The following is a 14,330-nucleotide window of genomic DNA, read 5'->3' as shown; positions in this document are numbered from 1 at the left end:
GGCATTCTGCACCAAAAAATTAAAAATTTTGTGCACAGTATTTTAAAATTCTGCAAAATTCTGCAAGTTTTATTTGTCAATAAATAAATGCAGAGGCTCTAACATGGCAGTGGGGAGCACAGGCCACTGGCTGCACAAAGGTGGGAGATCACCCTGCAGCCTCCCCACCCTGGGGACACAGACTCAGTGGTCAGGCTGCACCCGATCCTGACATAGCACAAGGCCTGGGCCTGCCCCATAAACACCCTGAGGCCCTGCCCCTCTGCGCGAGGCACACCTGGTGTGGGACAGGCAGGCTCAACCAGGCAGGATCCAAGTGTGGAGGGGCTTACTGTGGGGGGATCCAGGTGTGGGATGAGAGGATTCTGTGTGGGACAATCTGGGTGCAGGCAGTTCAGTCTAGGTGTGGGGGGATCTGGAGGCACAGAGGCTCACTGGGGAAGGGGGGTCCAGGTGCAGAGGCAATGGGACTCTGCAGGGGCTGCTAGGTGAAAGTGGTTGGGGTTCAGTGGTGGGGTCTGGGCACTGGGGTAAGGAGGCTTGGTGGGGTGGGAGTCTGGGTGCAGCTAATTGGGGGTCAGTGGCGTGGGGGTCTGAATGTAGGGGCTCAGGGTGGTGCAAGGGGTGGGGTTCGTCAGGGTGGGGGTTTGAGTGCAGGGAGCTCAGCAGGAGGTTGGGCTGAGTTCAGGGATGAGGATCCAGAGGCAGGGGATCTGTGTGCAGGGGGCTCCAGATTCAGGGGTTGAGGTTCAATTGGGTAGGGTTTGGGTATGGAGGGCGAGGGGGGTTCTGGGTGTACAGGATGAGACTTGGCAGGGGTGTCTGAGTATGGGAGGTCCAGATGCATGGGGGTTGGGCGGATGGGGGAGCAGCTCCCGTACAGTGACCCCTCCCTCCACAGCTGAGGAGCGATGGGGGCAAGAAGCAGGGGAGGATGCTGAGCTTCCTGCAGCTGGGGGAGGTTTCTGGGGGTGGATCTGACACAGCCTCAGCCACTCCCTGCAGGAGAAGAGGAAGTCCCGTCCTCTCCTGCCTCCAGTCCAGCCAGGACTAGCAGCTGATCCTCGCTCAGGGTACGAGCCACTGCTGAGGTATCCCCAGCCCAACCTCTCAGTCAGCTGCTCCGGGTACCTGAAACGATGTACGAGCGCAGTTATGGAATGGTGCATGACTTCTCTTGAAGCTTCCCTTTACTTCCCTGTCAGAAAGTCATTTTTCTGCAGGGAAGCAAAGAAATCTGTGGGGGTCATGAATTCTGCGCACGCGCAGTGGCACAGAATTCCCCCAGGAGTAATCATGCAAGAAGGCTACCCATGAGATAGGGCAACTTGATATCACTCTTATGAGCTACATGTGCATGAGGATGTACCCTATTGCACTGTTATATTGCTAGCAACTTACAAATGTATCTCTCCCATCTGCTACTGCTGATTCCCCCTCCCTGGGTCCATGACTATTAGTGGAGTGTATCAGATGTGCAACTTACTGTGTATTCATATTTTCAACGCCACCGGTGGAAGGCACAGCATTTACAGCTGTCAATCCTCTTTTCCATTTCCAGTGTAAGGCAGAAGCCTTGCAATATGAACAGGATGACATGGATGTTTAGCTCCATGACTAGGTCCCACGCCGTCTGTGTGTATTTAATGTGACAGGGTTGGGACTGTGTCTGGTTTTCTCATATTTTTCTTCTGTCTGTACTTCCTCCTTACACTTTTATTAGATAAACAGCACTTTAGCTTTCCACACCTTTATTTGCTTTCCCATAGATTAACATTCTTTCTTCCTTCAGTATGTATTTTTTGCAGTTCCCCGAACTTAGCCTCTGGGGCACTGACCAGCACTAAGGAGCAACCCAGGCCAGTGTCTACCCACTCATACCTGGGATGGCCTGACTTTTCAGCTCCAGCCTCACCATTGTGGAAATCTTTGTATGGCATTTAATTCCTGGCCTTTCCCAAAATGCTCCCAAATGTTTAACTTCCCCCAAAGCACACAGCCACCTTGCAGCAGGCTCTGCTGCCTTTATGAAAGTTCCATGGGCAGATCTATTAACCATGCATATCTGGTTAGATGCATAACTCCATAGTTGCATGTCTATTCAACCCTGAAAGCCCAGCCACCACACCTGAGCTAACTCACTCAAGTCAATGACAAAAACCTCCCACTGACATCAGATGGAGCAGGATCGAGCCCCAGAACTATCCGCACAAAACCTTGTTAATAACTTTGCTTAATTACAACCTATTTTCAGTGCATAAGCTTTGGAGGAGATTTAGATATTTGTAAAAATTGAAGGGGAATTTATAAGCTACTTTTGAGGGACACACAGAAGCATTAGACAAAAATAAAATTTTCCTGCACTCTCAGATGCATAAAGTTTTAATGTATGGCTTGATTCCAGTAGAGAACAAGGCCTTTTAAAACTGTCGTTTAACAGATCCTATCCATCGCAGATCTACAGGTATCAGAAATAAATATGGTCTCTCAGATACCATTGGGATAACTGTTGATAAATATTGACTTTTTAAATGGTGACCACTGTAGTTATTGAAGTAAAATGCTAATATTTATCCTCTAAAAATATACAGATTAATTAAAGATGAACAAGAGATTCCTGAGCCCTTTTTCCACACCAATAATTTTGTAATATTAACACTGATATTTAAGAAATACCTTTCTTTTGGCCTACATCTTCTTTATTATCTTTTCCTTTAGACTTCTGTGTTTTTTTATCACAGGCATTAAGACTGATGACCCATTTGAGTATGCTACATGCTGCTGTATTCCTGAAGTCCTCTAAAACAAATAACATATTATTTTAGATTCTGTTCCACGAAACAGAATGCCCACAAAGGGATAAACCTGTTAAAGGAATGTGGTTTTCATAAGCAAAAATACTATTTTCCACTCCACACATCAGTCTTTTATAAAAACTAGAAAGCCTAGTACAGTAACTCCTTGCTTAACGTTGTAGTTATGTTCCTGAAAAATGCTATTTTAAGTGAAATGATGTTAAGCGAATCCAATTTCCGCATAAGAATTAATGTAAATAGGCAGGGTTAGGTTCCAGGGAAATTTTTTTTGCCAGATAAAATACTATACTTTATATATGCATACACACACACAGAGTATAAGTTTTAAACAAACAATTTAATACTGTACACAGCAATGATGATTCTGAAGCTTGGTTCTGAAGTCAGAGGGTGGGATATTTCCCAGGGAATGACTTACTGCTAAATGATGAACTAGCAATGGGCTGAGCCCTCAAGGGTTAACACATTGTTGTTAATGTAGCCTCACGCTCTACAAGGCAGCATGAATGTAGGGAGGGGAGACAGCATGGCAGAGAGAGACAGAGACACACGCTGTGTGTGTAAGAGAGAGAGAAAGAGACACACATTGCCCCTTTAAGTACACTGACCCCACTCTAAGTACACTGCCTTTTTAAGTAGATCAGCATGTTGAGACAGCAGCTGCTGCCAGCAAGCTCCCTCAGTCCTGAGCCCTGTCGTGTCCTCCCTCTGCTCTGTGGAGATGGGGTAAAGGAGTGGGGGGAGGGGGACACCCTGACATTAGCACCCTTCTTTCCCCCCTCCCTGCACAGCAAGCAGGAGGCTCCCGGGAGCATCTCCAAGGCAAAGGGCAGGAGCAGCACACAGCAGTGGCGGGAGGGACAGCTGAACTGCCTGGCAATTGATAGCCTGCTGGGCAACTGCCGCAGAGGGAACTTAAGGAAGTGGATGGGGGGCTGCCAGCCCACCCTGGTTCCAAGCCCCCACCAGCTACTCCAACGGGCTGCTCTTTCTGCAAGCAGTGGACAAAGCAGGCGGCTGCCATACAACGTTATAAGGGAGCATTGCACAACTTTAAATGAGCATGTTCTCTCATTGATCAGCAATGTAACAACGAAACAACGTTAATCAGGACGATGTTAAGTGAGCAGAAAAATTGTTCTTGTTTACCTCTAAGGATAGGAGAAAAAGCAATGGATTTAAATAGCAACAAAGGCAGTTTAGGTTGGACATTAGGAAAAGCTTCCTGTCAGGGTGGTTAAGCACTGGAATAAATTGCCTAGGGAGGTTGTGGAATCTCCACCACTGGAGATTTTTAAGAGCAGGTTAGACAAACACCTGTCAAGGATGGTTTAGATAAGACTTAGTCTTGCCATGAGTGCAGGGGACTGGGCTAGATGACCTCTTGAGGTCACTTCCAGTCCTACAATTCTGCGATTCCAGCACATTTATCTGAGATATGGATGTTGTGAAAGAATATTGATGCTGGTGCGACACTTCACCCCATATGCTTCATAACGATATTATTGGATATGATTATAGCATAAGTATGATGTATTTTATGCAAGATAAGTCATGTGAGGTGTCATTGGAAAAATTATGATTTGCTTAATATGATTATCCTATTTATGTACATGTATCATTTTTGTATCTAAAGTTATAAATACTGACTATGTATCTGTACTTCAAAGGTAGTTACACCTGGTAACACCCACTAGACAAGATGCTTTCAGTCTAGATAGCTGGTTGGGAAGGGCCTATTCAGGACAATAAGCCATTAGGAAAAACAACAGGCCTTAGGAGAAGCTTATCCCCCACCTGGTGAGCCTTCCTGAGGACACTACAGACAGGCTGTAAGTAATGGCTGCTAGGACTCTACAAGGACATATGACCAGGTCACACGATTCTGGACTCCATCTTGGGATGTCAGTATTTCTCCACAAACCAGTCTGGGAACCAAGTTTTGAAACAAAGGATTCCCGCCATATGCTAAAGCTATATAAGGCAGGGATACATCATCTGTAGTGCTTCACTCCCAACACAAGAAGACTCCTGGAAACACCTGAGGAACAAAGACTGAACTGTGGGAAGTGCTGCACCCAGGCTAAAGGGATTTCAAGTCTATGTATGAAGACCTGAGAAATCCAAGCTGTACAGCTAATGCAGCTTGTGCCTAAAGATCTACAAGTCTGCCTGTACCATCAGTTTGGGTGAAAATCTGCTATTCATATCCAGTCTGTCTAGTATATCAAGCTTAGGTTGCGTTTTTGTTTATTTGCTAGATAATCTGCTTCGATCTGTTTGCTATCACTTATCACTTAAAATCTATCTTTTGTAGTGAATACATTTATTTTATGTTTCTTTGACTGGAGTGGTTGGAGAAAATCTCTGCTTGGTTACCATAAGTGGGCATTGTTCTCCTCACATTGAGGGAGAGGCTAAGTGGGATTTAAATGCATATACTGGCCAGATTTGACCAAGGCAGGACAGTACTGCTCTGAGGTCCTAGGCTGGGAAGCTGGTAGTTTGAGAGCCTCTGTGTAACTTCAGCTGGGTGTGTCCCTACCTGTGTGAATGCTAGTGAAAGTGCAGGCTGGAGGGCTTTGCAGGTTGTCACAACAGTACAGTGTGAGAGGGAGCCCAGGCTTGTGGGTCAGAAGCCCCAGTGGTACCCCAGTTCCAGGTGGCACCCCGGGGGGAACCCATCACAGCTGCATCCACAGCATACAATGTGCTATTTAGAAATCCTCATTCTGTCATTTATTGGACTATAAAGTGTCCCCCTCACACAGCACTATAGAGTTGAAAGGGACAGCAGCATGTGACCAGCAAAATATTTCTGGGTAATACTTAAGAAAAGTAGGATGGGTTTTGTCAAGCTGCCAGCCCACAGAAGATTGTCAGCACCAGGAATTTGAGGGGGTAGCAAGCAACGTGGTCAGCCCTCAAACAGAGGATCCAGCGGGACATCTGACTGACCCCAATGAAATCCCAGGGAACAACAAAATAGCTGCATTGTCCCAGAATACCCTATAGGGGTGAAAGAACCAAGTTGCACTCCCTTCAAAGAGAAATAATGAGACTTGCTAATCCCCTTAATAAGCCTGAAAGTAGTCTACTGCCTGTTTGCCATGTAAAGAGAAGACGGAGTAGAAGATTGTCAGACCTCTTCTACAAAGACAACCTATAACGAGGCAAAAGAAAGCCAGGACCAGTAGTGGTCAGGAGGCTGTGTGTGTACTGAAGAATGTGGTTTGTGTGGGCAGGGCTTAGAAAGTTCAGATAAATTTACACTAACACCTAGATTTTGTGGATTTTATCTGAACTGAACTTAACCACACATCAGAATCTTATGAAGTTTGCCCATCACAGTATCAACCACCTTTCATCCATCTGAAATAGCTCATTAAAAGATGGTAGAATATTACCATCAAATTTTAAAATGCATCCTGAAAGTCTGAAAACTCACTATAAAAATGTTCTTGATAATTTGTGGTTTTACACATTTGCATATACAAAATATATGCTCAAATACATACATTTACTGTTCTTTCTACCGTGTATTGTATAATGTCATCTATTTTAAGAGGCTTGGCATTAAAAATTAACAGAGCAGGAACTTTGCCTTTGAAGTAATACATTCAATGAAAGGACTCATTACTCCACACCAAAATTATTTTCTGTAAAATTCTGTAAAAATTCGCGCGAACTGGTTGTTAAATTTTGAAGCCGGCTTAGAACCAGTTGTTAAAGGGGTGGGCAAACTCCGGCCCGCGGGCCGCATCTGGCCCACAAGAGCATCCTGTCCGGCCCGCCTGAGCTCCCGGCTGGGGAGGCTCCCCTGGCTGAGAATCCCTTTTTAATTTTTACTCACTGGTGGCGCTCCGGGTCTTCGGCAGTGGGTCCTTCACTCGCTCCAGGTCTTTGGCGGTGGGTCCTTCAGTGCCACCGAAAACCCGGAGCGAGTGAAGGAACCGGTTCTTCAGATTTTGGCAGCTCATCACTGGTCATATGCACATCCTTACTCAGATTCTTCCATGCACTGTGACCACTTTATACTGTACCACCAATGCAAAGCCGATTTCGATCCAAAATATCTGCCCTCAGATCACCCCAGTTTTCAGGAATCCTCTGGTGGTATATAGTTGTGGTTGGCTATGGCCAAGGATTTCATGAACACCAACTGTTTTACCAGTCACTTTGGGCAATTGGTAGCAAATATAATAAAGCAGCCTTCAGGCCAGGCCCTTGACTGGCATCACGAAGTGGGGAGCACAAGAGTCACCTTTAAATCCTTCCACCTCCTCCCAGCTGCCCTGTACATTCCATAGTTATAGTCAAGTATTGAGATCCCTTTTAGATCACTCTGTAATATACCACCACTTTAAATTTACTTCATAGCATTAAACGAAAATACAATTTTTGTTATATCACTTATTTATAATGCTTGAAATATTTGGCTCTCAAGAGCCGTTTATAACGACTGCAGGGTGTTTCTGATGCCTTGAAAATTTGTAGACACTTTGTTTTCAATTTGTATTGCAGTCATGCAACATACAATTTTCAGTGGAGTGAAGAAAGAATGATGAACCTTCACAAAACAATAGATATTTTCCTGTTTTCAAACAAACAGCTCATAAACTAGACCTGACACCAACCCACACATCTCTAAAACACTTTAAAAAAAAATTCTAGCAGTATTAGATTTAGGTGAATTTAGTTTGAATTTCATTAACAGAAGCTCAATTTAAAAAGCAACAAAGAAATTATTTCATTAATCCTCTTCTTTCATGCAGCAGGAAGGTTTAAAAATTGCTTTCAGGCAGAACTCCTCAGCTATGAAAATTATGTCTTAATTGCGAAAACCTGACAGAAGAATGATTAATTGATCTACTTCAGGTTTCTGAAAGATTCAGGTAATAAATTATCTACCTTAGGGTAAAAATCCTTGCGTTCCTCCTATTATCGAATAATGCGGCTATTCTGCATTTACACCAGTGTAACTGGGAGCAGAGTAGTTTTAGTTCATACATATTTTCAAACTAAAGGCTTGTCTATACTGTGCTTTAGTTTGCACTCCAAGAGTGTAAATTCTAGTGCACAATAGGGTGCCGTACACTAACTCGCCTGTGTGGACACTGCTGAAGTGCACTAAAAGTTCCCTAGTCTGCATTTAGTGTGGTCCTTTCTCAAACAGTACCACCATTAATATACACTAAGGAACGTGCCAGCAGGGTCCACATGGGCCAGTTAGTGCATGACACTAGCCCTTAATTTGAAAATATGCATGAACTAAAACTACTCAGCAAGGATGTTTCGCTCAGACAAGCTGTGAGGCTCTTTGGGACCTGAGTGGGAGTAATCTGCAGGCAGAATTTGGCTCTGTTTGGACTTAGTACTGCCAGGTACTGAATACTCTAGCTCTGATCCAGCAAAACACAAGCACAAGTTTTAACTTGAAGCATGTGAGTTGTCCTATCGACTTCAGTTGGACTCCTGACATGTTTAAAGTACTGTAGCGTGTACTTAAGTGGTTTGCTGGATGCAGGCCACACTGCTTAGACCCTTGCTTTCAAGATCAAGTTATCAGTATAGAGAAATGCCTGAGACTGAACATGGAAGCTACTCAAATGACTTACCTATAAAATCATGTTTCTCATCATCCATGCAAATACCATAGCAGCGGGGGAAAAAGGTATTTGGATTTGCTGGAACATACCATGGCAAATTTCTCAGATTCAAACAAAGTCCAATCTTAAAAAGAATAAGGAAGAGATCAGATGATGGTTTGGCATTTTCTCTGATACACTGATAGAGAGGACAGATAGCACAGTGTTGTCCTCTATTGAAAATTGTGTATTTATTCCTTCTGTTTATAAAGGGATGTAATTCCATTAACAGGTGCTCATCCTGCATTGCAGTTAACATTTGCAACCACACATCATTCTTCAACATAACAAATAATAGGTTGCTCACTCCATTACAGATACATAGCTATCCCCACCATGCCCTCCTGATCCTAATAATAAATACTCTTCTCCCTCAAATGAACCCCACCTTGAGGCCCAGCAAACCATTCCTAATCAGGAAAGCACTTAAGCGCTTGGGTAATGTTAAACAAGCACTTATGTCCAATACTTTAATGGTATTTAAGCATCTGCTTAAAATTTAAGCACATACTTAACTGCTTTCCTTAACGGAGGTGGACTTAAGCATGTATTTAAGTATCTTGCTGAACTGGAGCCTAAATGCCTGGATGAAAAAGCAAGCTTTCCTGCCTGACAGGAAGGTCAACAGATCTGAGCTCTGATAAATTAAGGAGGCAAGTTTGAGAGCTGAGGCTCCTTTATGGAGAACATCTGGCCCCCCACCTATCCTTAAAGAAAAAAAGGGAGCTCAAAGCTCTAGCACCTTTGCTGGTTGGAAGTGTAGCAGTATGGTACAGGGTGGGAAGCTGTTTCTCAAGTAACCAAGTCCCAAGCCAGTTAGAACTTTAAAAACTATAGCTAACCCCTCAAAATCTACCTCTCCCTATCTATCCTCCTCTTTCTTCCCCTACTATTGCCACATGAACAGCTCTTTGCTGGGTAGTGCAACTGTGACCCAAGAGAACGGGTGGGAAGGTGTACAGTGGGTGGTCTGCCCACAAGAGTTGGAAGGCAACGGAGAGGGAGCCCATGCTGTGCCTGTGCAGCAAACAGAACTGATGGTATTTCCTGTTTTGTCTGGTGGTGAACAGGTCCCTCTGGGGAGGTCCCCACCTCTGGAAGATGACACTGATGACCTCCGGGTGAAGAAACCACTTGTGGCGAGAGGAAAAGGATCTGCTGAGGCAATCCGCCAGTGTGTTTCAGGCTCCCGGGAGATGTGACACCTCAAGGTGAATGGCGTGTTTCATGCCGAAGTCCCATAGCTGGAGGGCCTCCTGGCACAGGGCTGAAGACTGAGCCCCTCCCTGCTTGTTGATGTAAAATGTTGATGCAGTGTTGTCCATCAGGACCTGCACCACTTTGCTTAAGATCTGGGGAAGGAACACCTGGCAAGCCAAGCGTACTGCCCTGAGTTCCCTGACATTTATATGCAGGGAGAGTTCTTCCTGGGACCAGAGGTCCTGGGTCCTGAGATTGCTGTGGTGGGCTCCCCACCCCAGGTCTGATGCATCCGAGACTAGGGTTATCAATGGTTCAGGGTCAGCAAAGGGTATCCCTTCAATTACAGATCCTGGGTCTCTCCACCAGGTCAGCCAAGTGAGGACCAGAGGCAGAATCGTGAGTATTGAGTCCAGATGGTGTCTGCTTGGGAAGTAGACTGACGCCAGCCACATCTGGAGGGGTTTGAGGTGTAGCCTTGCGAACTGCACCACGTAGGTACATGCCACCATGTGTCACAATAGTTTAAGGCAGACCCAAGCAGTCATTATTGGGTGGATCATGACCTTGGAAATCAGGTCCAACATAGCTCGGAATCGGGCTTCTGGTAGGGAGGCTTTGGCCTGGGTCAATTCAAGCACTGCCCCGATAAATTCTATTCTCTGAACCAGAACAAGGGTTGACTTCTGCTTGTTTATCAACAGACCCAGCACCTGGAAGGTGGCTCAGACTGTACTGATGCTGGGCTGCACCTAAGCCTGCAACTGACCTTTGATCAGCCAGTCATCGAGGTATGGGTAGACTTGTATGCTTTGATGCCTGAGGAAGGCCGCTACCACCACCATGCACTTCGTGATGACCCGTGAGGCAGCCAACAGGCCAAAGGGAAGAGTGGTGAATTGGTAGAAGCGTCGACCCACTACAAACCTGAGAAATCTTCTGTTCCCATGGAAGACAGAGATTTGGAAGTAAGCATTCTTTAAGTCGAGGGCGGCATACCAGTCTCCTGGATCCCAGGAGGGAATGATGGAGGCCAGGGAGGGCAGGTGGAACCTAAGTTTCTTGAGATATTTGTTGAGACGACGCAGGTCCAGGATGGGCCGTAGACTGCCCTTGGCCTTCAGGATTAAGAAATATCGTGAATAAAACCCCTTCTCTCTCAAGTCTCGAAGAACTTCCTCTATGGCCTCACACGTAGGAGGGCTTGCACCTCCTGGACAAGAAACTGCTCATGAGAAGGGTCCCTGAAGAGGGACAGGGGTGGAGGGGTGGAGGGAGGGGTGAATGAAAATTGGAGGGTGTAAGCAATTGTTACTGTACTCAGTACCCAATGGTCCGATGTTATATATAACTACGCTGGGCTGAAAGGCGACAGGCGGTCCAAAAACAAAGGGGGGGGATGGATCTGGTGTCGAGACTGGTATATTGCCCTTGGACAGACCTTCAAAAGCCTGCCAGGCCCTTCCAGGATATCTATGAGAGCCTGACTGGGAAGCTGAAGTAGGAGGCGGGGGTTGGCGTTGCATAAAACCCTTCTCTTTTCTTTTGTAGGGCTCCTGCCTGGAAGGCACCACGAACCTGGAGGGGGGGTGGCTGCTGAGGCCTAAAGTGCTTCTTGAAAGCTGGAACCGTGTAAAGGCCCAAGAAACAAAGAGTGGCCCTTGAGCCCCTGCAGCTTCGAGTTCATCTGTTCTGAGAACAGGGAGGTGTCCTCCAAGGGGGAGTCCTGGATGGATTGCTGAACTTCGTGATGGAGGCCAGAGGAATGGAGCCACGAACAGCGCCTCATGGTGACTGCCGATGCCATAGTCCTGGCTGCTGAGTCGGCTGCATTCAGAGTCAGCTGGAGGGAGGTCCTGGCCACAGTCTTGCCCTCCTCTAAGATGGCCATGAATTCCTGTCTTGACTACTGCGGCAGGGAATTCTTAAATTTGGACAATGAGTCCCACAGATTAAAATCGTATCTCCCCAGCAGGACCTGCTAGTTGGAGATACGTAACTGGAGACTGCCCATCAAATAAACCTTATGTCCACAAACCACAAACTTTATGTCCACAAACCTTATGTCCTGTCTCCTGGCCTTTTTATTTTTGGGATAGCATTCGACTGTCCCTTTCTGTCCCACTCATTCGTCGCCAACACTACCAGGGACCCCAGCAATAGGGGTGTGAGTAAAACTACTCAAATCCACTGGCTGGGACATAGTATTTCTTCTCTGCCCTTTTTTATGTGGGGGGAGGCAGAGAAGGAGTCTACTACAGTGTTCTGATGAGGCCCATCACCACTTTGTTAATAGGCAAGGCCACTCTGAAGGGAGGAGCTGCAGCCAGGATGTCGATTAGGCTGCAGCTGTGTCCTGACTCCTTAAGCTCCTCAACTTCCAAGCCCAAGTTCGCAGTTCACCTTTTCAGAAGCTCTTGGTGGGCCCTGAAGTCATCCTGAGGGAGTGGGTTACTAGGGCCTGCAACCGCCTTGTCCGGGGATGATGAGGAGGAGGCCTGAGCCAGAGGAGGTGCTCCCTCCTCCTCTACTTCCACCATGTCCTTTGGGGCCATTTCCTGGACATCGGCACTGAGGTCAGTACCAGAATTAGGGTCTGGTGCTGGATGGGAAGAGACGATAGCTCACCTTTCTGACACCACTGAGTATGAACAATGGTAAGGGGGGGCCAGGTGGCAGGGGAAACCCCCAAGGACTCTGGTGGCCAGGCACTGGCAGAAGGGCTGGTACAGTAGTCTGGTGTGTAGGCTGGGTACCGGTAGGTTTTGGGTGGAGCAAAGGATTCCACTTCTGACTCTGAAGAGGAATCTTCCCCTGAAGATCATGGCAGTGCAGTACCTGCTTCTGCAATACCAGGGAACTGGGGACCGCTGCATCGGGACCATGGAGGGCTTGCCCCTGGATGGTGCTGCAGTGGTCAGTGTCATGGTGGAGCTCACCGCACCTTGCTCCCTTCTGTTCCCAGTTGCCTTGGCTGACGAGGGGAGTTGAGGGATCGGTGGGATCGGAAGGGACAGAAGGTCCTTTGGTGGGATCGGAAGGGACAGAAGGTCCTTTGCCACCTGGAAAGCCTCCTGGGTTCAAAGGGGCCAGCAGACACCTGACCCCATGGCTGCTCTGGGGAGTCAGTGGTGGGTCCTGTATCGGACCCAGCTATCGAGGCAGAGTCAGTGGCGCAGTCAGAGGCTCAGGGAGGATGAGTGGCCCAATATGGGTCTGACTACGCTAGGCACTCCCGCTTGTCCCTCTTCTGCATGAGAATGGCCTTCAGCCGAATATCCCTATCCTTTCTCGTGTGAGGTCTGAAGTCCCTGCAGATCTGGCACTTCTCTTTAACGGCAGACTTGCCCAGACACATTAGATAGCTAGAGTGCAGGTCTCTCACTGGCATCGGCTTGCCTCATGGGGCACACGGCTTGAAGCCCAGGGACTGGGGCATGCCAAGCCCCTGGGGCAAAAAGTCCCTCAACGACAGAGTCAACTACTAACACCATTCTAACTCTATCTAAGAGCTATATATACTAACTACAATAACTATACAAAATATGGACAGAGAAAGTCCAAACCACAGGGAAAGAAGCCTTGCTACAACAAGAAGGGTCATTCCAGCAACTGTCACAGAAGGAACTGAGAGGGCGCAGGGCCAGCGGCACCCCTTATACTGATGCATGTGTGGAACACCAGAGGGCGCTAGAGCTGGCCCAATGGATACCACCAAGGGGAAAATCTCCAGCAACTGTGCGTGTGGCGCACACCCCCCTAGCATGGAATGGACATGAGGAAGCACTCGAAAAAGAACAGCAAAGCCTTTCATTGGGGTTTAATTCACTAATTTAAACAGGTTGAGAATTATATTAATTATAGCACAACAATCTATTTAGATGCTAAAAATATTAATATAACAAAACGGTACCACGCCTATCTTAAAAGCCCTAGGTGCTTTTGACATAAGATCACAAAAACAAATAATAAATAGTAGCTAATAACTAGCTTTCCCTCAACCCTTCCCCACCACCACCACCAAAAAATCAATCATTCAATATACTTAGCAAGCACACAAACCATACAGCTCACTCGGGCTCTACAGTAGGATCCACACAGACAGAGTCTTGTATGCCACATAGAACACCAATGAAATCAACAGGGCTTCACATGTGTGAAAGGGTCTACACATGTGGATCTGATTGCCAAGTTGGGGACTCACACATTTAGAGCTGAGAACATGGATATTGTTCCTTTAGAATTTCAAAAAAAAATCCACCATGCCCCTCTGGTTACATAACAATAGAAAAACAAATTCATCCTCCTGAATAACCTGGGATGAATTTGCTCCCATATATGTAAAGTCTTTAGCTTTGACTTCTTATATCAGTTACTGTTGGTCACATTAATATGGAAATAAATTTAAAAAACCCACTAACACTCACTAACCCTTCACCTTGTATAATCTGTTCATGAAACCTAATACCAATAATGTTCCCCATGTGGGAACAGCACCAAAGGCCAAGTGATTTTAACTATCTACTTACTTTAGTTGTAAAGGAGCCAGTTTTTGCATAATGATTCAGCATCTGATCACAATGTAGGTTATGGTAATTAATTGCATCCTTTTTTATAGTCCAAAAAAAGGATGTCTCTTCATTTCTTACCAACCTAGACTGGCACA

At 46.3% G+C, this 14,330-nt stretch overlaps 1 protein-coding gene across 1 annotated transcript in view; it reads right to left on the bottom strand.

Moving 5' to 3' along the window:
• TTLL8 (tubulin tyrosine ligase like 8) overlaps window positions 1-14,330 on the bottom strand; it is a 58,465-nt gene that overhangs the window by 19,947 nt on the left and 24,188 nt on the right. Inside the window, exons 5-7 of the mRNA XM_073341863.1 lie at window positions 14,194-14,322; window positions 8,435-8,549; window positions 2,677-2,799 (exon numbers count right to left, since the gene is read on the bottom strand). Of these exons, the coding sequence (XP_073197964.1) occupies window positions 2,677-2,799; window positions 8,435-8,549; window positions 14,194-14,322 (367 nt within the window). The remainder of the gene's footprint in view (window positions 1-2,676; window positions 2,800-8,434; window positions 8,550-14,193; window positions 14,323-14,330) is intronic.

Source organism: Lepidochelys kempii, chromosome 1 (assembly GCF_965140265.1).
Source record: "Lepidochelys kempii isolate rLepKem1 chromosome 1, rLepKem1.hap2, whole genome shotgun sequence".
Lineage (NCBI taxonomy): Eukaryota > Metazoa > Chordata > Testudines > Cheloniidae > Lepidochelys > Lepidochelys kempii.
This window is presented reverse-complemented; position numbering and strand designations above follow the sequence as displayed.